Below are 27570 nucleotides of genomic sequence, written 5' to 3' on the forward strand. Positions count from 1 at the left end.
AGAAAAGGGATCCTTCTCATCCTCCCGTCTGTTTAGAGACAGATCAGATTGGAATGAATTTGCATAAATAAATATGTATTGGGAAAGAGAGGGAGAGAGAGAGAGAGAGAGAGAGAGAGAGAGTGTGAGAGTGTGTGTGTGTGTGTGTGTGTGTGTGTGTGTGTGTGTGTGTGTGTGTGTGTGTGTGTGTGTGTGTGTGTGTGTGTGTGTGTGTGTGTGTGTGTGTGTGTGTGTGTGTGTGCAAAGGGTGGGAAACTTTCCAGTAATTTTCCATGGGAAGTTAAACCCGGGATTTTGAGGAATTTTGTTTAAATTCATTAAAAAAAAGTTAGCTTACAACAGTGAACCTTTTTTGTGGGATACAGATGAGGCCTAGGTCTTGTGGCATATTTTGGTTAAACTATCCCCTCTGCATGCACAGTGCATTATTCCATCACATGTGCAGCTGATTCTGAAGATCTTGCACACTAATGAGATGCTATTGAGCCCACACTACTACACTGTCTGAGCCAAGGACTACATGCTTTCTTGTAAGGGTTGATTACAATATTGGGTGGGGTGAAAATATTTTATACGACAATCATGATTTTTTGTTAACTAGTAAATAGTAGCCTACAGCAAAGTGTGTTTAAATCATTTCTAACTTGTTACCAATTGTTGCTACCATGTGGGTTTTTAGCTTGGTTGAGCCTGCTATCTGAGGAGTGTTGATTCACCTGTTTCCATACATACAAGCTTTGTACATTTGCAAATACCGTGCCAAATCGTATGTGAAGAATGCAACAAAGATGCATAATTATCTGGCCAAGTGCATAAAGTTCCCTCGGCGCTCACAACAAACAACCTCTGACAAAGTCCCTATACTTCTATTCGAGGTGAAAATGATGAATCAGACACCTTATCGATAGCAACAGCTCATGGTCCTCCTGGAATCAGAAGTGTTTATGACTCAATGGAGGAACGTAGTCTGAGAAATGCCAATGAATGTCTTGCTCGAGCTGTGTATGCGACTGGTTCACCTCTGATGCTCACAGGCGATGTGTATTGGAAGAGATGTCTGAATGTTCTTCACCCAGCATACACCCCTCCAACCAGACATGCTTTATCTACTCATTTTCTGGATGCAGAGTTCAACAGAGTTCAAGTTGAAGGTCAAGCAAATCATATAGAAAGCAGACTGTATTGCAGTCATCTCTGATGGGTGGTCGAATGTTTGTGGGCAAGGAATAATTAACTACATCATCTCCACCCCTCAACCAGTATTCTACCAGAGCACAGACACAAGGGACAACAGACACACCGGTCTCTACATTGCAGATTGGCTAAAGGCAGTCATCAAGGACCTTGGACCACAGAAGGTATTTGCACCGGTGACAGACAATGCTGCGAACATGAAGGCTGCTTGGTCTAAAGTGGAGGAGTCCTACCCTCACATCACACCCATTGGCTGTGCTGCTCATGTATTGAATCTGCTCCTCATGGACATCATGGCACTGAAAACAATGAATACACTCTTCAAGAGAGCCAAGGAAATGGTTAGGTATGTGAAGGGTCATCAAGTTATAGCAGCAATCTACCTCACCAAGCAAAGTGAGAAGAGTAAGAGCACTACATTGAAGCTGCCTAGCAACACCCGTTGGGGTGGTGTTGTCATCATGTTTGACAGTCTCCTGGAGGGGAAGGACTCTCTCCAAGAAATGGCCATATCACAGTCTGTCGATATACACAGCTGTAACGATTTTCATTGGTGGAAGAAGGAGTAGACCAAAGCGCAGCGTGGTACGTGTCCATGATAACTTTAATAAACTGAACACTGAATACAAACGAACAAGAGAATAAAGGAAAACTGAAACAGTCCCATATGGTGAAAACACTGAAACACTGTGCCCTCACGCCCTGACCAACCTAAAATAGAGACATAAAAAGGAACTAAGGTCAGGACGTGACAGTACTCCCCCCCAAAGGTGCAGACTCCGGTCGCAAAATCTAAACCCATAGGGGAGGGTCTGGGTGGGCATCTGTCCGCGGTGGCGGCTCTGGCGCGGGACGTGGACCCCACTTCACCTTAGTCTCTGCCCACTTAGGTGGCGCCTTTGGAGCGGCGACCCTCACCACCGACCTAGGACAGCGGGCCCCGAATAGACGGGAGACTCCGGCAGCGCCAGACAGGCGGGAGACTCCGGCAGCGCCGGACAGACGGGAGACTCCGGCAGCGCCGGACAGGCGGGAGATTCCGGCTGCGCCGAAGTGAAGGGCGGCTCTTGCAGCTCCTGACTGACGGGCGGCTTTGGCAGCTCCTGACTGAAGGGCGGCTTTGGCAGCTCCTGACTGAAGGGCGGCTTTGGCAGCTCCTGACTGAAGGGCGGCTTTGGCAGCTCCTGACTGACGGGCGGCTTTGGCAGCTCCTGACTGACGGGCGGCTTTGGCAGCTCCTGATAGGAGGGAGACTCTGGAAGCGCCGGACAGGCGGGAGAACCTGGTAGGAGGAGACGCCCCAGCCTGGTGCGTGGGGCTGCCACAGGAGACCTGCTGCGTGGAGGAGGCACCGGATGGACCGGACCGTGGAGGCGCACTGGAGGTCTCGAGCATCGAGTCTGCACAACCCGTCCTGGCTGGATACTCCCCGTAGCCCGGCAAGTGCGGCGGGGTGGAACAGACTGCACTGGGCTGTGCTGTCGAACCGGGGACACCGTGCATAGGGCTGGTGCCATATAGCCTGGGCCGAGGAGACGCACTGGAGACCAGATGCGCTGAGCCGGCTTCATAGCACCTGGCTCGATGCCCACTCTAGCCCGACCGATACGAGGAGCTGCGATGTAGCGCACCGGGCTATGCGTGCGCACTGGGGACACCGTGCGCCTCACCGCATAACGCGGTGCCTGCCCGGTCAACCTCTCGCAAATGTAAGCACGGGGAGTTGGCTCAGGTCTCCTACCTGACTTAGCCACACTCCCGTGTTGCCCCCCCCAATAGATTTTTGGGGCTGCCTCTCGTTCCTGTTGCGCTGCCGTGCTAACTCCTCATATCGCCGCTGCTCGGCTTTAGCTGCCTCCAGGTTTAGCTCTTTCCCTGGGCGGCGATACTCCCCAGCCTGTGCCCAGGGTCCCTTACCCTCCAAAATCTCCTCCCATGTCCATTCCTCCAGATAGCTCCTCTCCTCCTTCTCACGCTGCTTGGTCCTCTTTTGGTGGGTGGTTCTGTAACGATTTTCGTTGGTGGAAGAAGGAGTAGACCAAAGCGCAGCGTGGTACATGTTCATGATACCTTTAATAAACTAAACACTGAATACAAACGAACAAAAGTATAAAGGAAACACGATACAGTCCCGTATGGTGAAAATATCCACCCACAAACAAAAGTGGGAAAACAGGCTACCTAAGTATGGTTCTCAATCAGAGACAACGATTGACAGCTGCCTCTGATTGGGAACCATACCAGGCCAAACACCTAGAAATATAAACACAAGAACAAAACATAGAATGTCCACCCCAACTCACGCCCTGACCAACCTAAAATAGAGACATACAAAAGGAACTAAGGTCAGGACGTGACAACAGCCCCATCAAGAGGGTCCTCCTGGATGATGTATTTTGGGAGAGAGTGGTAAGCAGCCTGAAACTTATAGCAGTAGCCATTGGAAAGATTGAGGGAGACAATGCCATCCTGTCTGATGTTCAGACTCTGTTTTCAGATGTAAGAGAAGAAATCCGTACTGCCCTGCCCACTTCACTGTTGCTCCAAGCAGAGAAAACTGCAGTTCTGACATACATTTAAAAAATGTGAAGACGTCTTCCTGAAGCCCATACACACTGCAGCATACATGTTGGACCCCAAGTATGCTGGCAAGAGCATCCTGCCTGGTGCAGAGATCAACTAGGCCTATGGTGTCATCACTATTGTGTCTCGCCATCTTGGCCTGGATGAGGGCAAGGTTCTTGGCAGTCTGGCGAAGTACACTTCCAAGCAAGGGCTTTGGGATGGAGATGCAATATGGCAGTTGTGCCAACATATCTCATCAGCCACCTAGTGGAAGGGACTTTGTGGATCTGAGGCTCTTTCCCCTGTTGCCTCCATCATCCTCCAGATCCCACCAACATCAGTCGCCTCAGAGCGCAACTGGTCCTTGTTTGGGAACAAACACATTAAAGCACACAACAGGCTGACCAATACAAGGGTAGAAAAATTGGTGGCCATCCAGGCAAATTTGAGGCTTTTTGAGCCTGACAACAAGCCATCCTCAACAAGGTTGGAAAGTGAAGATGAGGCCTGATGTTCAACATTGAGGAGTTCCAGGGAGAAGACATGGAGGCCTGAGAGGAAGACAACCAAAGCTTTAGTTTCTAGTTTTTACAGATGAATGTTGAAAACGTTTTTGGGAGATGCAATTGATAATTGGGGATCATTCAAAATTCCCTTTCTTTTGTCGTTCAGTGAAATCATCCCATGTGAAGAGTCAACTCATTTAATTAAAGTTCAATTCACAACAATTTATTTTTTTCTATTGGAAGGATTTAATCATTTGCAATTATGTCTACTTATGTTGAGGTAAAAGGTTTATGTTTCGGTCTCCATACGATATGGTAAATATATCCAATGTAAAAAAACATCTACATTTAAATGGTATTAATATTAATTTGCATATATTTCCGTTAATTCCCATATATTCCCATATATTCCCGTGGAAAGTTTTCACCTCTGAATATTCCCCAAAATGTGCAACCCTACATAGTACACAGCTACATAACCCTACATAGTACACAGCTACATAACCCTACATAGTACACAGCTACATAACCCTACATAGTACACAGCTACATAACCCTACATAGTACACAGCTACATAACCATTCATAGCACACAGCTACATAACCATTCATAGCACACAGCTACATAACCATTCATAGTACACAGCTACATAACCCTACATAGTACACAGCTACATAATCCTACATAGTACACAGCTACATAACCCTACATAGGACACAGCTACATAACCCTACATAGGACACAGCTACATAACCCTACATAGGACACAGCTACATAACCCTACATAGGACACAGCTACATAACAATTCATAGGACACAGCTACATAACCATTCATAGTACACAGCTACATAACCGTTCATAGGACACAGCTACATAACAATTCATAGGACACAGATGTATATAACCATTCATAGCACACAGCTACATAACCATGCATAGTACACAGCTACATAACCATTCATAGTACACAGCTACATAACCATTCATAGCACACAGCTACATAACCATGCATAGCACACAGCTACATAACCATTCATAGCACACAGCTACATAACCATTCATAGCGCACAGCTACATAACCATTCATAGGACACAGCTACATAACCATTCATAGCACACAGCTACATAACCATGCATAGTACACAGCTACATAACCATGCATAGCACACAGCTACATAACCATGCATAGTACACAGCTACATAACCATTCATAGCACACAGCTACATAACCATTCATAGGACACAGCTACATAACCATTCATAGTACACAGCTACATAACTATTCATAGGACACAGCTACATAACCATTCATAGTACACAGCTACATAACCATTCATAGGACACAGCTACATAACCATGCATAGTACACAGCTACATAACTATTCATAGGACACAGCTACATAACCATTCATAGTACACAGCTACATAACCATTCATAAGACACAGATGTGTGTGTGGATAGACACTCAAAACACCAGGTATTAAAACATTTACCTTTTGGTTTATCAGCTGTGTTGTTGATGGGGAACTCATCTGGGGACAGCATCAGAGGGAAACAGCTGTGTTGTTGATGGGGAAACTCACTGGGGACAGCATCAGAGGGAAACAGCTGTGTTGTTGATGGGGAAACTCACTGGGAACAGCATCAGAGAATAACAGCTGTGTTGTTGATGGGGAAACTCACTGGGGACAGCATCAGAGAATAACAGCTGTGTTGTTAATGGGGAAACTCACTGGGGACAGCATCAGAGAATAACAGCTGTGTTGTTGATGGGGAACTCATCTGGGAACAGCATCAGAGAATAACAGCTGTGTTGTTGATAGGAGAACTCATCTGGGAACAGCATCAGAAAATAACAGCTGTGTTGTTGATGGGGAAACTCATCTGGGAACAGCATCAGAGAATAACAGCTGTGTTGTTGATGGGGAAACTCACTGGGGACAGCATCAGAGAATAACAGCTGTGTTGTTGAAGAGAAACAGATGTGTTGTTGATGGGGAACTCAGATGTGGATAGAACTAGAACTAGGACTTTGTCCCAAACGATGCCCTATTCCCTATGTAGTGGTCTACTATTTAGGGAATAGTGTGCAGTTTGACAGTTTGACTTTTCTTGCTGTTGGATTCCTGTAATTCGATATGACACTTGTTTACCGGATATTCCGAAACTAAATAATCCACTATGTGCCCCGAGGCTTTAACATACAGTAATCCCTGCTTGATATTCTAAAGACAAGAGATGAGATAGATGAGAGAGGAAAAGAGAGAGAGAGACAGATAGAGATGAGAGAGAGAGATAAAAAAGAAAAGGAGAGGGAGAGAGAGAGAGAGAGAGAGAGAGAGAGAGATGAGAGAGAGATGAGAGAGAGAGAGAGAGATAAAAGAGAGAGAGAGAGATGAGAGAGAGAGAATGGGGAGAGAGAGAGAGATAAAAGAGAGAGAGAGATGAGAGAGAGAGATGAGAGAATGGGGAGAGATGAGAGAGAGATGAGAGAGAGAGAGAGAGAGCGATAAAAGAGAGAGCGAGAGAGAGAGAGAGAGATGAGAGAGAGAGATGAGAGAGAGAGAGAGAGAGAGAGAGAATGGGGAGAGATGAGAGAGAGAGAGAGAGAGAGAGAGAGAGAGAGAGAGAGAGAGAGAGAGAGAGAGAGAGAGATTAGAGAGAAGGGGGAGAGAGAGAAAGAGACAGAGAGATAGATTAGAGAGAAAGGGAGAGACAGAGGGAGAGAGAGAGAGAGAGAGAGAGAGGGAGAGAGAGAGAGAGAGAGAGAGAGAGATGTGACAGATGTTTCCCATACCAATAAATACCAATAAATGCCTTCAAATTGAATTGAGAGACAATACAATAGGGTGAACTCACAACATTTCCTCTGTATTTTTCCTCTGTATGTTTCCTCTGTATGTATCCTCTCTGTATGTTTCCTCTGTATGTTTCCTCTGTATGTTTACTCTGTTTGTTTCCTCTGTTTGTATCCTCTCTGTATGTTTCCTCTGTATTTTTCCTCTCTGTATGTTTCCTCTGTATGTTTCCTCTGTTTGTTTCCTCTGTATGTTTCCTCTGTATGTTTCCTCTCTGTATGTTTCCTCTGTATGTTTCCTCTGTATGTATCCTCTCTGTATGTTTCCTCTCTGTATGTTTCCTCTGTATGTTTCCTCTGTATGTTTCCTCTGTTTGTTTCCTCTGTATGTTTCCTCTGTTTGTTTCCTCTGTATGTTTCCTCTGTATGTTTCCTCTCTGTATGTTTCCTCTCTGTATGTTTCCTCTGTATGTTTCCTCTCTGTATGTTTCCTCTGTATGTTTCCTCTGTATGTTTCCTCTGTATGTATCCTCTCTGTATGTTTCCTCTCTGTATGTTTCCTCTGTATGTGTCCTCTCTGTATGTTTCCTCTCTGTTTGTTTCCTCTGTATGTTTCCTCTGTATGTTTCCTCTGTTTGTTTCCTCTGTTTGTTTCCTCTGTATGTTTCCTCTGTATGTTTCCTCTGTATGTTTCCTCTGTATGTTTCCTCTGTTTGTTTCCTCTGTTTGTTTCCTCTGTTTGTTTCCTCTCTGTATGTTTCCTCTGTATGTTTCCTCTGTTTGTTTCCTCTGTATGTTTCCTCTCTGTATGTTTCCTCTGTATGTTTCCTCTGTATGTTTCCTCTGTATGTTTCCTCTGTTTGTTTCCTCTGTATGTTTCCTCTGTATGTTTCCTCTGTATGTTTCCTCTGTTTGTTTCCTCTGTATGTTTCCTCTGTATGTTTCCTTTGTTTGTTTCCTCTGTATGTTTCCTCTCTGTATGTTTCCTCTGTATGTTTCCTCTGTATGTTTCCTCTGTATGTTTCCTATGTTTGTTTCCTCTGTATGTTTCGTCTGTATGTTTCCTCTGTTTGTTTCCTCTGTATGTTTCCTCTCTGTATGTTTCCTCTGTATGTTTCCTCTATATGTTTCCTCTGTATGTTTCCTCTGTTTGTTTCCTCTGTATGTTTCCTCTGTATGTTTCCTCTGTATGTTTCCTCTGTTTGTTTCCTCTGTATGTTTCCTCTGTTTGTTTCCTCTGTATGTATCCTCTCTGTATGTTTCCTCTGTTTGTTTCCTCTGTATGTTTCCTCTGTATGTTTCCTCTGTTTGTTTCCTCTGTATGTTTCCTCTGTTTGTTTCCTCTGTATGTTTCCTCTGTTTGTTTCCTCTGTATGTTTCCTCTGTTTGTTTCCTCTGTATGTATCCTCTCTGTATGTTTCCTCTGTTTGTTTCCTCTGTATGTTTCCTCTGTATGTTTCCTCTGTTTGTTTCCTCTGTATGTTTCCTCTGTATGTTTCCTCTGTATGTTTCCTCTGTTTGTTTCCTCTGTATGTTTCCTCTGTTTGTTTCCTCTGTATGTTTCCTCTGTTTGTTTCCTCTGTATGTATCCTCTCTGTATGTTTCCTCTGTTTGTTTCCTCTGTATGTTTCCTCTGTATGTTTCCTCTGTTTGTTTCCTCTGTATGTTTCCTCTGTGTGTTTCCTCTGTTTGTTTCCTCTGTTTGTTTCCTCTGTATGTTGCAGAGGGGGACAAACAGATTAGAAACAGGAAGTCATGCAGGGGAGGAGGGGGACAAACAGATTAGAAACAGGAAGTCATGCAGGCGAGGAGGGGGACAAACAGATTAGAAACAGGAAGTCATGCAGGCGAGGAGGGGGACAAACAGATTAGAAACAGGAAGTCATGCAGGCGAGGAGGCGGACAAACAGATTAGAAACAGGAAGTCACGCAGGCAAGGATGTGGACAAAGCCTTGCCGTGCCAATCAATGTTTGGTGTTTTATGAGGGTATTAAGTGTGACGTGGACTTGGTGATGAGAGGTTTTACTTAAGTGTCCTAGATGCCGACTCCTGCTGTTGTGCCCTTGATCAAGACACTGAACCCCTAAACCCTAAACTGGGTAGTGCCTGGTGGCTGACCCTGTGCTCTAAGGTTGGAGTGTGTCTCAGGGGGTTAGAATGAACCACAAAGACAAATAACTGTGTCATTTTACAATAGACAGTAAGTTATCTTCTCCTTCTTCCTCCCCTCTTGGTTGACAGTGATAACATCCTGGTTCTGGATATCTTCTTTGAGGCTCTGAACTACGAGACCATCGAGCAGACGAAAGCTTACGAGTTCGCAGGGTTGCTGGGTAAGAAAAACGCTGTTTTCAGCAGTTGTATGGAAATTGATGAATAAAATTGCCAAAAACTGTTATTATACATTTTTAATTAGATTACTATAAACATTTTACAATGACATTCAAGTAATTTAGCAGATGCTCTTACCCAGATCGACTGACAGTGAGTGCATACATTTTGATACTTTTTACGTACTGATTTGCCAAACTTTTTCAGTTATGTTTTTGCCTGTGAATAAAAAAAAGTTACTCAATATTACTTCATTTATTGTGAAACCAATGTTTCAGGTTCCAGGAACCTTAATGCTTTCTTCAGGAGTTCCCGTGTTCTGTATGTTTCATCGTATGTACCGTGTTCTGTATGTTTCATCGTCTGTACCGTGTTCTGTGTGTTTCATCGTATGTACCGTGTTCTGTATGTTTCATCGTATGTACCGTGTTCTGTATGTTTCATCGTCTGTACCGTGTTCTGTGTGTTTCATCGTATGTACCGTGTTCTGTGTGTTTCATCATCTGTACCGTGTTCTGTATGTTTCATCGTATGTACCGTGTTCTGTATGTTTCATCGTCTGTACCGTGTTCTGTATGTTTCATCGTCTGTACCGTGTTCTGTATGTTTCATCGTGTGTGTCAGGTATGTTTTCAGGTGATATTGGTAGTCAGGTGGGTCTCCGTGTGTTTTCAGGTGATATTGGTGGTCAGGTGGGTCTCTCCGTGTGTTTTCAGGTGATATTGGTGGTCATATGGTTCTCTCTGTGTGTTTTCAGGTGATATTGGTGATCATGTGGGTCTCTCCGTGTGTTTTCAGGTGATATTGGTGGTCAGATGGGTCTCTCCGTTTGTTTTCAGGTGATATTGGTGGTCAGGTGGGTCTCTCCGTGTGTTTTCAGGTGATATTGGTGGTCAGATGGGTCTCTCCGTTTGTTTTCAGGTGATATTGGTGGTCAGGTGGGTCTCTCCGTGTGTTTTCAGGTGATATTGGTGGTCAGGTGGGTCTCTCCGTTTGTTTTCAGGTGATATTGGTGGTCAGGTGGGTCTCCGTGTGTTTTCAGGTGATATTGGTGGTCAGATGGTTCGCTCCGTTTGTTTTCAGGTGATATTGGTGGTCAGGTGGGTCTCTCCGTGTGTTTTCAGGTGATATTGGTGGTCAGGTGGGTCTCTGTGTGTTTTCAGGTGATATTGTTGGTCAGATGGGTCTCTCCGTGTGTTTTTAGGTGATATTGTTGGTCAGATGGGTCTCTCCATGTGTTTTCAGGTGATATTGGTGGTCATATGGTTCTCTCTGTGTGTTTTCAGGTGATATTGGTGATCATATGGGTCTCTCCGTGTGTTTTCAGGTGATATTGGTGGTCAGGTGGGTCTCTCCGTTTGTTTTCAGGTGATATTGTTGGTCAGATGGGTCTCTCCGTGTGTTTTCAGGTGATATTGGTGATCATATGGGTCTCTCCGTGTGTTTTCAGGTGATATTGGTGGTCAGGTGGGTCTCTCCGTTTGTTTTCAGGTGATATTGGTGGTCATATGGGTCTCTCCGTGTGTTTTCAGGTGATATTGGTGGTGAGGTGGGTCTCTCCGTTTGTTTTCAGGTGATATTGGTGATCATATGGTTCTCTCCGTGTGTTTTCAGGTGATATTGGTGATCATATGGTTCTCTTCGTGTGTTTTCAGGTGATATCGGTGGTTAGATGGTTCTCTCCGTGTGTTTTCAGGTGATATTGATGGTCAGATGGTTCTCTCTGTGTGTTTTCAGGTGATATCGGTGGTCAGATGGGTCTCTTCATAGGAGCCAGTATCCTCACCATCCTGGAGCTCTTTGACTACCTATATGAGGTGAGCCAGTATCCTCACCATCCTGGAGCTCTTTGACTACCTATTTGAGGTGAGCCAGTATCCTCACCATCCTGGAGCTCTTTGACTACCTATATGAGGTGAGCCAGTATCCTCACCATCCTGGAGCTCTTTGACTACCTATATGAGGTGAGCCAATATCCTCACCATCCTGGAGCTCTTTGACTACCTATATGAGGTGAGCCAGTATCCTCACCATCCTGGAGCTCTTTGACTACCTATATGAGGTGAGCCAGTATCCTCACCATCCTGGAGCTCTTTGACTACCTATATGAGGTGAGCCAGTATCCTCACCATCCTGGAGCTCTTTGACGACCTATATGAGGTGAGCCAGTATCCTCACCATCCTGGAGCTCTTTGACTACCTATATGAGGTGAGCCAGTATCCTCACCATCCTGGAGCTCTTTGACTACCTATATGAGGTGAGCCAGTATCCTCACCATCCTGGAGCTCTTTGACTACCTATATGAGGTGAGCCGATATCCTCACCATCCTGGAGCTCTTTGACTACCTATATGAGGTGAGCCAGTATCCTCACCATCCTGGAGCTCTTTGACTACCTATATGAGGTGAGCCAGTATCCTCACCATCCTGGAGCTCTTTGACTACCTATATGAGGTGAGCCAGTATCCTCACCATCCTGGAGCTCTTTGACTACCTATATGAGGTGAGCCAGTATCCTCACCATCCTGGAGCTCTTTGACTACCTATATGAGGTGAGCCAGTATCCTCACCATCCTGGAGCTCTTTGACTACCTATATGAGGTGAGCCAGTATCCTCACCATCCTGGAGCTCTTTGACTACCTATATGAGGTGAGCCAGTATCCTCACCATCCTGGAGCTCTTTGACTACCTATATGAGGTGAGCCTTCATTCCGTCTACGTTTCTTGTCAGATCTTTCTTCATTCTCGAATCCGGAAAGTTGAAGACAAACTTAGTTTTTTGCCTAAGTCTTGTTTTTTGTTTGCATGTATCTAGGCTCCCGAGAGAAAGTTCACCCCCAGATTATTGTAGAGTCACTGTATATAAATATCCTTCACATGATTTCCTCAGTGCAATATGTCTAGTGAGTGGTGGACAGCCACAGGCCTTACAACTAGCCAGCCACACGGAAACAATCCATTTCCACTAGCTTCATTCTCCAAAAATGCTAACCAAGTTATTCTGGATGTTGCTTAATAACCAGCAAACTGGTTTTAAAAACAGTTTGGCGGACACAAAACCCTAGGAAAGTGGAAACTACGTTATATAAAACTACCTGTATCCCTTTAAAACTATCCAGCCAACGTAAAATTTAGCTTGCAGATCATTCATTTCCAGCTGTCTGAAAAGCAGCTCATCTCTCAGGCACATGCACTGTTGCACCACTGTTGAATACATTAACATTTTAGTCATATTTTATTTGGGATTCAGTTAGGATGCTTCTCTTCCTGTTGATTTGTATCAGAGTAACAACCTCCACGTGTAGCCTGTTCTGCAAGGATTTGGTTCCAGATTTGCTCTTTCTGTTTACAGTTTGTTCATGTCCTCATGATTAATTATATAAAACGTTTCAATTTAAAAAAATGTTTTCATTTAGAATAAACTGGGATCTGTATCTCATCATATTACTTTACACATTACTGGTAATCATCTATAAATGTGTACTTCTTTGAATTCTAGAACTTTCTCATTACAATAGTCATTACGAGAACTTGGGACTAAAATGTTCCATTTACATTTTTGTTCAATGTTCTCTACCTATATAGTACTCTAAATAGCCCCTAATTCTTGTTGTTAAGTTCAAAAGAATACAAGATTGAATGCTGACACCATTCAAACCAATGAGGTTTCGGGAACTTTAAAGACAATTATCCCAGAATGCTGTTTTTTGCAGATAGAACCTTAAAGTCCCATGCTCTCGATTGGTCTCAATTTGAAATCAGTTAGTTGGCTGCATTCCAAACGTGTGGTCCTCTGAGGCACTGCTTCAAAGACCAGCAACTATGTTTGCTTGTTTGCAGGTGATCAAGTACAAGCTGTGTCGATGCTCAAAAAAGAAACACAAACACAACAACAACAATAACCGGGGAGCAGTGCTGAGTCTGGACGACGTCAAACGCCATGTCAGTAGGCTAAGTATTTTCAGAGAGAGAGAGAGAGCGAGAGAGAGGAGAGAGAGAGAGAGAGAGAGAGAGAGAGAGAGAGAGAGAGAGAGAGAGAGAGAGAGAGAGAGCGAGAGAGAGAGAGAGGAGAGAGAGAGAGAGAGAGAGAGAGAGAGAGAGAGAGAGAGAGAGAGAATAGAGAAGAGAGGAAGAGAGAAGAGAGAGAGAGAGAGAGAGAGGAGAGAGAGAGAGAGAGGAGAGAGAGAGAGAGAAGAGAGAGAGAGAGAGAAGAGAGAGAGAGAGAGAGAGAGAGAGAGAGAGAGAGAGAGAGAGAGAGAGAGAGAGAGAGAGAGAGAGAGAAGAGAGAGAGAGAGAGAGAGAGAGAGAGAGAGAGAGAGAGAGAGAGAGAGAGAGAGAGAGAGAGAGAGAGAGAGAGAGAGAGAGAGAGAGAGAGAGAGAGAGGAGAGAGAGAGAGAGAGAATAGAGAAGAGAGGAAGAGAGAAGAGAGAGAGAGAGAGGAGAGAGAGAGAGAGAGAGAGAGAGAGAGAGAGAGAGAGAGAAGAGAGAGAGAGAGAGAGAGAGAGAGAGAGAGAGAGAGAGAGAGAGAGAGAGAGAGAGGAGAGAGAGAGGAGAGAGAGAGAGAGAGAGAGAGAGAGAGAGAGAGAGAGAGAGAGAGAGAGAGAGAGAGAGAGAGAGAGAGAGAGAGAGAGAGAGAGAGAGAGAGAGTTTGCTGCTTAGAGTTCTTTGATTTCTTGTTCTTTGAGTTATTTTTTTTTTAGAGTTCCAGCCTGTACGTCTCTTCATTGCCCCCAAAACATTGACCAAGTGGCCTCCCGGCTGGTGCAGCTGCAGTACAGCGCCAGCTGTGCCACCAGAGACCCTGGGTTCACGCCCAGGCTCTGTCGTAACCGGCCGCGACCGGGAGGTCCGTGGGGCGACACACAATTGGCCTAGCATCGTCCGGGTTAGGGAGGGCTTGGCTGGTAGGGATATCCTTGTCTCATCGCGCACCAGCGACTCCTGTGGCGGGCCGGGCGCAGTGCGTGCTAACCAAGGTTGCCAGGTGCACGGTGTTTCCTCTACTTATTGGTGCGTCTGGCTTCCGGGTTGGATGCGCGCTGTGTTAAGAAGCAGTGCGGCTTGGTTGGGTTGTGTATCGGAGGACGCATGGCTTTCGACCTTCGCCTCTCCCGAGCCCGTACGGGAGTTGTAGCGATGAGACATGATAGTAGCTACTAAAAACAATTGGATACCACGAAATTGGGGAGAAAAAGGGGTCAAATAAAAAATAAATTAAATAAAAACATTGACCACTATCAAATTTATAGGGTGATTTTGTAGACTATTTTCTCTTTGGTTTCATTCCCACTATGCTTTCTCCTCTCTCTCGCTCCTCTCTCCCCCTCTCTCTCTCTCTCTCCCTCCTCTCTCTCCCTCCTCTCTCTCCCCCCTCTCGCTCCTCTCCCACTCTCTCTCCTCTCTCCCTCCTCTCTCCCTCCTCTCTCTCCTCTCTCCCTCTCTCCCCTCTCGCTCCTCTCTCTCTCTCCCTCCTCCTCTCTCTCCCTCTTCTCTCTCCCCCTCTTGCTCTTCTCTCCCTCTCTCCCTCCCTCAACTTTCTCCTCCTCCCTCTCTCCTTCCTCTCTCCCCCCCTCTCTCCCCCTTCCTCAACTTTCTCCTCCTCCCTCTCTCCTTCCTCTCTCCCCCTCTCTCTCCTCTCTCCCTCTCTCCCTCCCTCCCTCCCTCAACTTTCTCCTCCTCCCTCTCTCCCTCCTCTCTCCCCCTCTCTCCCCCTCTCTCCCCCCCTCTCTCTCCTTCCTCTCTCCCCCTCTCTCTCCTCTCTCTCCTCTCTCCCCTCCCTCCCTCAACTTTCTCCTCCTCCCCCTCTCCTTCCTCTCTCCCCCTCTCTCTCCCCCTCCCTCAACTTTCTCCTCCTCCCTCTCTCTTCCTCTCTCCCCCTCTCTCTCCTCTCTCCCTCTCTCCCTCCCTCCCTCAACTTTCTCCTCCTCCCTCTCTCCCTCCTCTCTCCCCTTCTCTCCCCCTCTCTCCCTCCTCTCTCTCCTTCCTCTCTCCCCCCTCTCTCTCCTCTCTCCCTCTCTCCTTCCCTCCCTCAACTTTCTCCTCCTCCCTCTCTCCCTCCTCTCTCCCCCCTCTCTCTCCCTCCTCTATCCCTCTCTCCCTCCTCTCTCTCCTCTCTTCACTCAGGCGCCCTGTGAGAACCTGCATACACCGGGTACGTATCCTGCCAACATGCTACCTCACCATCCAGCGCAGGGCAACGTCGAAGACTTCACGTGCTGAGCCAAGTACCTGAGCCAATCAGGGCAGGAGGAAGAAGGAGGAAGAACCTGGCAGTATGCAACCAAAGTCAACTATACAACAAGAATATCTGACGTGAACACTCTATATAAGGGATTGAAATGAAAAACTGATTGTCAATATGGAAACGTTTCTTACTATCTGAGAGGAGGGGGAAAATATCAACAATGACAAGAAGTAGAGAAGATAAAGACTATTCCAAACGTAAATATCTGTAAAAGTTTGTTCTGGAACATTTTGGGGAATTTGGAATCCTAGAAGTAAATCCTGAATGTTCTATTGTCTATGTTTGGAATAGAACCAGGAAGCAAAGACTCTACTCTTCAAGAACACACTGCAAATATGGTCCTCTCACTCTAAAACAGACAGATATGGGAAATGTAACTAACTACTGTACAGAGACAACATCAACAGAGCCCCATGCCTGTACTGTATACGGTATCAGCAACACTCAGCTGTCACTGAGTATCCTATTAGGATAGTAGTATGGTTGGGATCAATTCCATTTAAATGTAGCCTTTTAACTTCCTGAATTGACCGAATTGAAATGGCATTGACCCTGGTCAGTAGAGAAATGTAAATGCTTCACTGAACTCCAGTGTAAATGTAGCAGGGTAAATGCTGCTCCTCAGATCCAGTGTGGCTGTATCTCATCTTGCTGTATCTCATCTTGCTGTATCTCATCTTGAATGTAGCTACTGTATGTCTACAACGGGTTAAATCAACTACAACCAAGATGAGTAGTGAAAACATTCAGAGGGAGAGAACGGTAGAGAGATCTACCATTTAAAGAAGAAGAAAAAAACATATGGTAAACTTTTCAGGATTTATCTTTTAACCGCATGCTTGTATATCGTCCTCTGCATGTATTACATTTTGTATTTAGTTTAGTTTATTTATTTTATCATTATTGCCAAGTTTGCCTCAATGATACAAGTAAAGGAATATGATGCTCCCCTCATATTCATTATGTGTGTGTGTGTGTGTGTGTGTGTGTGTGTGTGTGTGTGTGTGTGTGTGTGTGTGTGTGTGTGTGTGTGTGTGTGTGTGTGTGTGTGTGTGTGTGTGTGTGTGTTTGTGTAATGATTTGTGTTGGTTTGTGTGACCACCCTGGTTGAATCCCCCAGCTAGCTGTACCTCATCCCATCAAATTCATGTTGAATGTGTGCACTATCCCATAATCCCAAATCATGCCCTAGCAACTATGCCTGTACGTACTTGTATAGAGACAATTCCACCTGGTCACCTGATCACCTGATCACTTGGTCACCTGGTCACCTGATCACCTGGTCACCTGATTACCTGGTCACCTGATCACCTGATCACTTGGTCACCTGGTCACCTGATCACTTGGTCACCTGGTCACCTGATCACCTGATCACTTGGTCACCTGATCACCTGATCACTTGGTCACCTGGTCACCTGATCACCTGATCACTTGGTCACCTGGTCACCTGATCACCTGATCACTTGGTCACCTGGTCACCTGATCACTTGGTCACCTGGTCACCTGATCACCTGATCACTTGGTCACCTGGTCACCTGATCACCTGATCACTTGGTCACCTGGCTTAATAGAGGTTTGACATTGGTACAGCTATCCACTCCTCTGTTCAACACAATGGGAGTAGTGATAAGGGCTACAGGTAGATAGGGGCTACAGGTAGATATATGGATTTAGATCAATAATCATCAACACAATGGGAGTAGTGATAAGGGCTACAGGTAGATAGGGGCTACAGGTAGATAGGGGCTACAGGTAGATAGGGGATACAGGTAGATAGGGGCTACAGGTAGATATATGAATTTAGATCAATAATCATCAACACAATGGGAGTAGTGATAAGGGCTACAGGTAGATAGGGGCTACAGGTAGATAGGGGCTACAGGTAGATAGGGGCTACAGGTAGATAAGGGCTACAGGTAGATAGGGGCTACAGGTAGATAGGGGCTACAGGTAGATAGGGGCTACAGGTAGATAAGGGCTACAGGTAGATAGGGGCTACAGGTAGATAGGGGCTACAGGTAGATAGGGGCTACAGGTAGATAGGGGCTACAGGTAGATAGGGGCTACAGGTAGATAGGGGCTACAGGTAGATAAGGGCTACAGGTAGATAGGGGCTACAGGTAGATAAGGGCTACAGGTAGATAGGGGCTACAGGTAGATAGGGGCTACAGGTAGATAGGGGCTACAGGTAGATAAGGGCTACAGGTAGATATATGGATTTAGATCAATAATCATCAAAATAACAATCATCATAACAACAACAGATTATTATTATTTTATTCATATTTTGAATTCAAAATAATGAGTTATGAGATGTGATCAGCCAATTCATGTATCATATTCCTGACATAAAGTAGGGGTGTGTGGGTAGTTTGACATAGGGGTGTGAGGGTAGTTTGACATAGGGGTGTGTGGGTAGTTTGACATAGGGGTGTGAGGGTAGTTTGACATAGGGGTGTGTGGGTAGTTTGACATAGGGGTGTGAGGGTAGTTTGACATAGGGGTGTGTGGGTAGTTTGACATAGGGTGTGTGGGTAGTTTGACATAGGGGTGTGTGGGTAGTTTGACATAGGGGTGTGTGGGTAGTTTGACATAGGGGTGTGTGGGTAGTTTGACATAGGGGTGTGTGGGTAGTTTGACATAGGGGTGTGTGGGTAGTTTGACATAGGGGTGTGTGGGTAGTTTGACATAGGGGTGTGTGGGTAGTTTGACATAGGGGTGTGTGGGTAGTTTGACTGACATAGGGGTGTGTGGGTAGTTTGACATAGGGGTGTGAGGGTAGTTTGACATAGGGGTGTGTGGGTAGTTTGACATAGGGGTGTGTGGGTAGTTTGACATAGGGTTGTGTGGGTAGTTTGGCATAGGGGTGTGTGGGTAGTTTGACATAGGGGTGTGTGGGTAGTTTAACATAGGGGTGTGTGGGTAGTTTAATATAGGGGTGTGAGGGTAGTTTGACTGACATAGGGGTGTGAGGGTAGTTTGACATAGGGGTGTGTGGGTAGTTTGACTGACATAGGGGTGTGAGGGTAGTTTGACATAGAGGTGTGAGGGTAGTTTGACATAGGGGTGTGTGGGTAGTTTGACATAGAGGTGTGAGGGTAGTTTGACATAGGGGTGTGTGGGTAGTTTGACATAGGGGTGTGAGGGTAGTTTGACATAGAGGTGTGTGGGTAGTTTGACATAGAGGTGCGTGGGTAGTTTGACATAGGGGTGTGTGGGTAGTTTGACTGACATAGGGGTGTGTGGGTAGTTTGACTGACATAGGGGTGTGAGGGTAGTTTGACATAGGGGTGTGAGGGTAGTTTGACATAGAGGTGTGTGGGTAGTTTGACATAGGGGTGTGAGGGTAGTTTGACATAGGGGTGTGAGGGTAGTTTGACATAGGGGTGTGTGGGTAGTTTGACTGACATAGGGGTGTGTGGGTAGTTTGACATAGGGGTGTGAGGGTAGTTTGACTGACATAGGGGTGTGAGGGTAGTTTGACATAGGGGTGTGTGGGTAGTTTGACATAGAGGTGTGTGGGTAGTTTGACATAGGGGTGTGTGGGTAGTTTGACATAGGGGTGTGTGGGTAGTTTGACATAGGGGTGTGTGGGTAGTTTGACATAGGGGTGTGTGGGTAGTTTGACATAGGGGTGTGTGGGTAGTTTGACATAGGGGTGTGAGGGTAGTTTGACTGACATAGGGGTGTGTGGGTAGTTTGACATCGAGGTGTGAGGGTAGTTTGACATAGGGGTGTGAGGGTAGTTTGACTGACATAGGGGTGTGTGGGTAGTTTGACATAGGGGTGTGAGGGTAGTTTGACTGACATAGGGGTGTGTGGGTAGTTTGACATCGAGGTGTGAGGGTAGTTTGACATCGAGGTGTGAGGGTAGTTTGACATCGAGGTGTGAGGGTAGTTTGACATCGAGGTGTGAGGGGAGTTTGACTGACATAGGGGTGTGTGGGTAGTTTGACATAGGGGTGTGTGGGTAGTTTGACATCGAGGTGTGAGGGGAGTTTGACTGACATAGGGGTGTGAGGGTAGTTTGACATCGAGGTGTGAGGGGAGTTTGAGAAATCTGTTCATTTCAGTCTTGTAATTCTGTGAGGGTTTTGAAATGTTCTGTACCTGTGTTCTAGTTGTTCTATCAAAGCACAATTACACCGAAATGTAGAGATGGTGATGTAAAATAAAAGGAGATGAATTCTTATGGATATTCTCATATTACCAATCTCATTATTATTACTGTATAGACTTTTTAGCTTTGGTTTTCTTTACTACAGAATAGAGTTACAACATTTGCAGTAAATTTCCCCAAAATGTCCAGGTGTTTTCAGAAATCCCAGTTGGAAGATTCCCGGTATGAGGAAGGATCTTCCTGTTGGGATCCCGCCGACCGGGGATCTTCAGAAGACCTGGGAATTTCAAACCCGACTACAGAAACATTTGACAGACTGTTCTATTTATCTAATAAAACATATTATAATAAAATTCAAATATCATTTTTAACATTTGTTATTTTTAATGGAGGTCTCATTTCTCGTGTTTTCTGACTTTTCTGACTGAAATTATGTTTTCAATTTAAGCAGAGGAAGGTTATAGTGTGCTTGCATCCGTGCATGTGTGAATGCATAAAACACCTTGCCAAAGCACATTTGATTGAATCAGACCCATTCTTGAATTGATTTAAACTTTTAGTTGCCTCTTAACTGATTTAAAAATGCAACAATTTGTGTAGCTAAAGCATTTGACTTCATTAACTATGTTCATCGCATTCTCCACCCTATCTGCAATTACTCAGCCCTCCAATTCCATTCAATCTACATTAGACAGAGAGGGAGTCATTTATACTGAACAAAAAATATAAAAACAACATGCAATAATTTCAACTATTTTACTGAGTTACAATTCACATAATTCACATGTGGTTGTGAGTCCGGTTGGATGTACTGCCAAATTCACATGTGGTTGTGAGTCCGGTTGGATGTACTGCCAAATTCACATGTGGTTGTGAGTCCGGTTGGATGTACTGCCAAATTCACATGTGGTTGTGAGTCCGGTTGGATGTACTGCCAAATTCACATGTGGTTGTGAGTCCGGTTGGATGTACTGCCAAATTCACATGTGGTTGTGAGTCCGGTTGGATGTACTGCCAAATTCACATGTGGTTGTGAGTCCGGTTGGATGTACTGCCAAATTCACATGTGGTTGTGAGTCCGGTTGGATGTACTGCCAAATTCACATGTGGTTGTGAGTCCGGTTGGATGTACTGCCAAATTCACATGTGGTTGTGAGTCCGGTTGGATGTACTGCCAAATTCACATGTGGTTGTGAGTCCGGTTGGATGTACTGCCAAATTCACATGTGGTTGTGAGTCCGGTTGGATGTACTGCCAAATTCACATGTGGTTGTGAGTCCGGTTGGATGTACTGCCAAATTCTCTAAAACGACATTGGAGGCGGCTTAGAAGTTAACATTAAATTATCTGGGAAAAACTCTGGTGGACATTTCTGCGGTCAGCATGCCTATTGCAAACAGTAGTTGCAAACCATTTCAGTAGTGGCAAACCATTTCAGTAGTTGCAAACCATTTCAGTAGTTGCAAACCATTTTAGTAGTTGCACACCATTTCAGTATTTGCAAACCATTTCAGTAGTTGCACACCATTTCAGTATTTGCAAACCATTTCAGTAGTTGCAAACCATTTTAGTAGTTGCAAACCATTTTAGTAGTTGCAAACCATTTTAGTAGTTGCAAACCATTTCAGTAGTTGCAAACCATTTCAGTAGTTGCAAACCATTTTAGTAGTTGCAAACCATTTTAGTAGTTGCAAACCATTTCAGTAGTTGCAAACCATTTTAGTAGTTGCAAACCATTTTAGTAGTTGCAAACCATTTTAGTAGTTGCAAACCATTTTAGTAGTTGCAAACCATTTTAGTAGTTGCAAACCATTTTAGTAGTTGCACACCATTTCAAACCATTTTAGTAGTTGCAAACCATTTTAGTAGTTGCAAACCATTTTAGTAGTTGCAAACCATTTTAGTAGTTGCAAACCATTTCAGTAGTTGCAAACCATTTTAGTAGTTGCACACCATTTCAGTAGTTGCAAACCATTTTAGTAGTTGCAAACCATTTCAGTAGTTGCAAACCATTTTAGTAGTTGCACACCGGTGCAATAGTGGCACAAGACAACATTGGTATTTTAAGGGGTGTTACGTTCCCCAGCAAGAAAAGCGAAAATGTCACTCAAACAGAAGGGGAACTAACAAAGAGTCACTGACAACAACCAAAACGAAACAGGTGGGGTTTTAGGAGGGGTTCTGAAAGACACTCATAGGGGAGTCCACTGAAAGTTGATTAGTAACAACATCTGGGTCCTAAAAAAACTCCACCATGAGACCCACTAAATGTGCCCAAGCACAGGCAACCAAAACACACAACAACAGAAAACACACCAAACCTAAAGAATATAAACAAATAAAACATTTTACAAAACAAAAACAGGAAGACCAGACAAAGGACTGTTTTCTCAAAATCAAATAGGGAGCACCAACTAAATGTGTTGACCCTCCACATCTCTCAAGACAGCTGGAACACTGGGCCAGCCACTCTTAAATAGCACCTGGGCCAGCACAGGTCAAATACCTTCCCACTAACGAGATGTAACACAGGTGTAACACATGCTGGCTAACGAGGTGACAGCAATCGGTGCGCCCTATGTGCTAACATGCTATATGTGCTAACGTGCTATACATGCTAACGTGCTATACGTGCTAATGTGCTATACGTGCTAACGTGCTATACGTGCTAATGTGCTATACGTGCTAACGTGCTATATGTGCTAACGTGCTATACATGCTAACGTGCTATACATGCTAACGTGCTATACGTGCTATACGTGCTAATGTGCTATACATGCTAACGTGCTATACGTGCTATACGTGCTATACGTGCTAATGTGCTATATGTGCTAACGTGCTATACGCGCTAACGTGCTAACGTGCTATACGCGCTAACGTGCTAACGTGCTATACGTGCTAACGTGCTATACGTGCTGAAAGTCCAACCTCAAAACATAAGTGGGAAAACAAAAACCCGTAACAGGGGTATTTCAGTGTAGTTGCACACCACAAGATTGGTATTTGAGGGGGGGATTTTTGTATATTGACACACAACAACATTGTTATTTGAGGGGGTTAGTATATTGACACACCACAACATTGTTATTTGGGGGGGGATTAGTATATTGGCACAACACAACATTGGTATTTGAGGGGGTTAGTATATTGGCACACCACAACATTGTTATTTGAGGGGAGGTTAGTATATTGGCACAACACAACATTGTTATTTGAGGGGGTTAGTATATTGGCACAACACAACATTGTTATTTGAGGGGGATTAGTATATTGGCACAACACAACATTGTTATTTGAGGGGGGTTAGTTATTGGCACAACACAACATTGGTATTTGAGGGGGATTTTTGTATATTGGCACACCACAACATTGTTATTTGAGGGGGTTAGTATATTGGCACAACACAACATTGGTATTTGAGGGGGTTAGTATATTGACACACCACAACATTGGTATTTGGGAGGGGGTAGTATATTGGCACACCACAACATTGTTATTTGAGGGGGGTTAGTATATTGGCACACCACAACATTGGTATTTGAGGGGGGGGTTAGTATATTGACACACCACAACATTGTTATTTGAGGGGGGGGTTAGTATATTGGTACACCACAGCATTGGTTAAACCAATGGCGCCGACATACATGGCAGCTCTGCTTCTAGCTCCTCAGCAACTTTGCAGTATTTTGTTTTTTACAGCCAGAAATAACTTTTGGATATCAGAGTGACGGTAACTCACCAGCATTGCGACCAGGAATAGGACTTTCCTGAATTGGATCCTTTGTTCGTACCCCCCAGGGCAATTGAACTTTATCCCAGAGGCTAATCCAAGTATTCAAAGTGGACTTCTAGTCCGACTCAGGAGGCGTGACCTCCATCCACCGCTTCCGAGTATATTACTCGCTAATGTTCAGTCTCTGGAGAATAAAGTAGACGAGCTCAGGGCGAGGATCTCCTTCCAGAGAGACAACAAGGACCGTAACATACTCTGTTTCACGGAATCACGGCTCTCTCCGTGATATACTGTCCCTGTCTATACAGCCTGCTGGGTTCTCAGTACATCGCTCAGACAGGAATAAAGAACTCTCCGGGAAGAAGAAAGGCAGTGGTGTATGTTTCATGATTAATTACTCATGTTGTGATTGTGATAACATACAGGAAGTCAAGTCCTTTTGTTCAACTGACCTAGAATACCTCACAATCAAATGCCGACCGTATTACCTCCCAAGATAATTCTCTTCGGTTATAGTCACAGCTGTGTATATTCCACTTCAAGCCGATACCACAACGGCCTTCAATGAACTACACTGGGCTTTATGCAAACTGAAAACCACATATCCTGAGGCCGCATTTATTGTAGCTGGGGATTTTAACAAAGCAAACTTGAGGAAAACGCTACAAAAGTTATGTACTCCCCCTTCGGGGATGCCTACAAGGCCCTCCCCCGCCCTCCCTTCGGTAAATCAGATCACAACTCCTTTTTTGCTCCTCCCTTCCTATATGCAGAAACTCAAACAGGAAGTACGGTGACAGAAATGCTTGTACGAACTCGAACCCAGGCACAGAGAAACACAGCAAGCAGAGGTAGGAATAAATCCAGAACTTTTACTTAGTCTTAAAAGAAAGTAGTCTGTTATAGTCTGTTATAGACTGCTATAGCCTGCTATAGTCTGCTATGGTCCGTTATAATCTGCTATAGTCTGATATAGTCTGATATAGACTGCTATGGTCTGTTATAGACTGCTATAGTCTGATATAGACTGCTATAGTCTGCTATAGTCTGCTATGGTCTGTTATAGACTGCTGTAGTCTGTTGTATAGTCTGTTATAGACTGCTATGGTCTGTTATAGACTGCTATAGACTGCTATGGTCTGTTATAGACTGCTATAGTCTGCTCTGGATAATGGTCTGTTATAGACTGTAAATGTCTGTTATAGTCTGTTATAGACTGCTATGGTCTGTTATAGACTGCTATAGTCTGCTATAGACTGCTATGGTCTGTTATAGACTGCTATAGTCTGTTATAGACTGCTATAGTCTGTTATGGTCTGTTATAGACTGCTATAGTCTGTTATAGACTGCTATGGTCTGTTATAGACTGCTATAGTCTGTTATGGTCTGTTATAGACTGCTATAGTCTGTTATAGACTGCTATAGTCTGCTATAGACTGCTATGGTCTGATATAGACTGCTATAGTCTGTTATAGACTGCTATAGACTGCTATAAACTGTTGTAGTCTGTTATAGACTGCTATGGTCTGTTATAGACTGCTATAGTCTGTTGTAGTCTGTTATAGACTGTTATAGACTGCTATGGTCTGTTATAGACTGCTATAGTCTGTTATAGACTGCTATAGACTGCTATAAACTGTTGTAGTCTGTTATAGACTGCTATGGTCTGTTATAGACTGCTATAGTCTGTTGTAGTCTGTTATAGACTGCTATAGTCTGTTGTAGTCTGCTATAGTCTGTTGTAGTCTGTTATAGTCTGTTATAGTCTGTTATAGACTGCTATAGTCTGTTGTAGTCTGTTATAGTCTGCTATAGACTGCTATGGTCTGATATAGACTGCTATAGTCTGTTATAGACTGCTATAGACTGCTATAGTCTGTTGTAGTCTGTTATAGTCTGTTATAGACTGCTATAGTCTGTTGTAGTCTGTTATAGTCTGCTATAGACTGCTATAGTCTGCTATAGACTGCTATAGTCTGCTATAGACTGCTATAGTCTGCTATAGTCTGCTATAGTCTGCTATGGACTGTTATAGACTGCTATGGTCTGTTATAGACTGCTATAGTCTGCTATAGACTGCTATAGTCTGCTATAGACTGCTATGGACTGTTATAGACTGCTATGGACTGTTATAGACTGCTATGGTCTGTTATAGACTGCTATAGTCTGCTATAGTCTGCTATAGACTGCTATGGTCTGTTATAGACTGCTATAGTCTGCCCTCCACTATAACTCACAGAGGTAGTTCAAGTGTGACTGATTATTATTTGAGCAATTACTCTGGATGGAACCACCAAGGTATGACAATACTGAATATGATATACTGTATATACCACAGCCCATCATTCATTAGGTTCCTGTAACACACACACACACACACACACACACACAAAACAAACACATGTACAGGGCTTCCTTCATCCAAGCTAAGGCTCCAATATAATTACTTAGGGAAATGTCCTTTCTCAGTTATTTTTAACCTCGCAACATGAATTTGTTTTCCCACTATTACATTAGCCAAGAAAATAGATAGAATAAAGGATAAATTATGACGTTATGAGTTTTCTGCTGGCGTCTGTGTCTTTGTCTAAACGCTTGTCTGCTTCTCGAAAGACTGGGGGGAGGAGTGTGAGGAGAGGAGGAGAGTTTCCCAAATGGCATCCTATTCCCTATTAAGTGCACTACTTTTGCCCATGAAGCCCATGGGGCTCATTTTGGAAGCAGAAGAGGAGATGCTGCCAACAACCAAAACTCAGTGGGTGCCCTGTGTTGCATTCTGATGAGGCACTGCCTCTTCTTCATCACTTCGGCTGTGTCTCATTCCAAGATGTTCCCCCTTACTTCTACCCTCGTTCCCTTCCTTTAGTGGATCTGAGACAACTGGGTAAGTGGAACTAAGCAATAGCTCCACCTAGTTTCTTACTATAATAGCTCCACCTAGTTTCTTACTATAATAGCTCCACCTAGTTTCCTACCATATTAATCTCACTATCACACCCTGATCAGTTTCACCTGTCCTTGTGATTGTCTCCACCCCCCTCCAGGTGTCACTCGTTATCCCTGGTGTATATATCCCTGTGTTTCCTGTCTCTCTGTACCAGTGTATATATCCCTGTGTTTCCTGTCGCTCTGTACCAGTGTATATATATCCTGTGTTTCCTGTCTCTCTGTACCAGTGTATATATCCCTGTGTTTCCTGTCGCTCTGTACCAGTGTATATATCCCTTTGTTTCCTGTCTCTCTGTGTCAGTGTATATATCCCTGTGTTTCCTGTCTCTCTGTACCAGTGTATATATCCCTGTGTTTCCTGTCTCTGTACCAGTGTATTTATCCCTGTGTTTCCTGTCTCTCTGTACCAGTGTATATATCCCTGTGTTTCCTGTCTCTCTGTACCAGTGTATATATCCCTGTGTTTCCTGTCTCTCTGTACCAGTGTATATATCCCTGTGTTTCCTGTCTCTGTACCAGTGTATATATCCCTGTGTTTCCTGTCTCTCTGTACCAGTGTATATATCCCTGTGTTTCCTGTCTCTGTACCAGTGTATATATCCCTGTGTTTCCTGTCTCTCTGTACCAGTGTATATATCCCTGTGTTTCCTGTCTCTCTGTACCAGTGTATATATCCCTGTGTTTCCTGTCTCTCTGTGCCAGTTCGTCTTGCATGTTCCATGTCAACCAGCGTGTTTTTCCCCGTGCTCCTGACTTTTCTATTCTCTTTTATTAGTTCTTCCGGTGTTGACCCTTGCCTGTTTTCTGGACTCTGTACTCGCCAGCCTGGCCAGTCTGCCTGCCCTGACCTCAAGCCTGTCTGCCACTCTGTACCTCCTGGACTCTGTACCTCCTGGACTCTGTACCCGCCGGCCTGGCCAGTCTGCCTGCCCTGACCTCAAGCCTGCCTGTCCTGACCTCAAGCCTGCCTGCCCTGACCTCAAGCCTGCCTGCCCTGACCTCAAGCCTGCCTGCCCTGACCTCAAGCCTGCCTGCCACTCTGTACCTCCTGGACTCTGAACTTGTTTTGACCTTTGGCCTGTCCACGACCATTCTCTTGCCTACCCCTTTTGGATGTAATAAATA

The 27570-nt window shown here is 44.6% G+C and overlaps 1 protein-coding gene and 1 long non-coding RNA gene across 2 annotated transcripts in view; both read left to right on the forward strand.

The window, feature by feature from the left end:
- Positions 1–17477, forward strand: part of asic1b (acid-sensing (proton-gated) ion channel 1b) — a 543240-nt gene extending 525763 nt beyond the window's left edge. Inside the window, exons 8-11 of the mRNA XM_065002076.1 lie at positions 9309–9400; positions 11136–11215; positions 13240–13341; positions 15523–17477. Coding sequence (XP_064858148.1) covers positions 9309–9400; positions 11136–11215; positions 13240–13341; positions 15523–15618 — 370 coding nt within the window. The 3' untranslated portion in view covers positions 15619–17477. The remainder of the gene's footprint in view (positions 1–9308; positions 9401–11135; positions 11216–13239; positions 13342–15522) is intronic.
- Positions 17478–24297: 6820 nt separating this feature from the next.
- On the forward strand, positions 24298–27570 carry LOC135559930 (uncharacterized). The gene is made up of 3 exons (XR_010458614.1): positions 24298–24347; positions 26196–26380; positions 27221–27570. It is a non-coding gene; the product is annotated as an uncharacterized LOC135559930 (long non-coding RNA).

This window comes from Oncorhynchus nerka, linkage group LG15 (assembly GCF_034236695.1).
Source record: "Oncorhynchus nerka isolate Pitt River linkage group LG15, Oner_Uvic_2.0, whole genome shotgun sequence".
NCBI classification, from domain to species: domain Eukaryota; kingdom Metazoa; phylum Chordata; class Actinopteri; order Salmoniformes; family Salmonidae; genus Oncorhynchus; species Oncorhynchus nerka.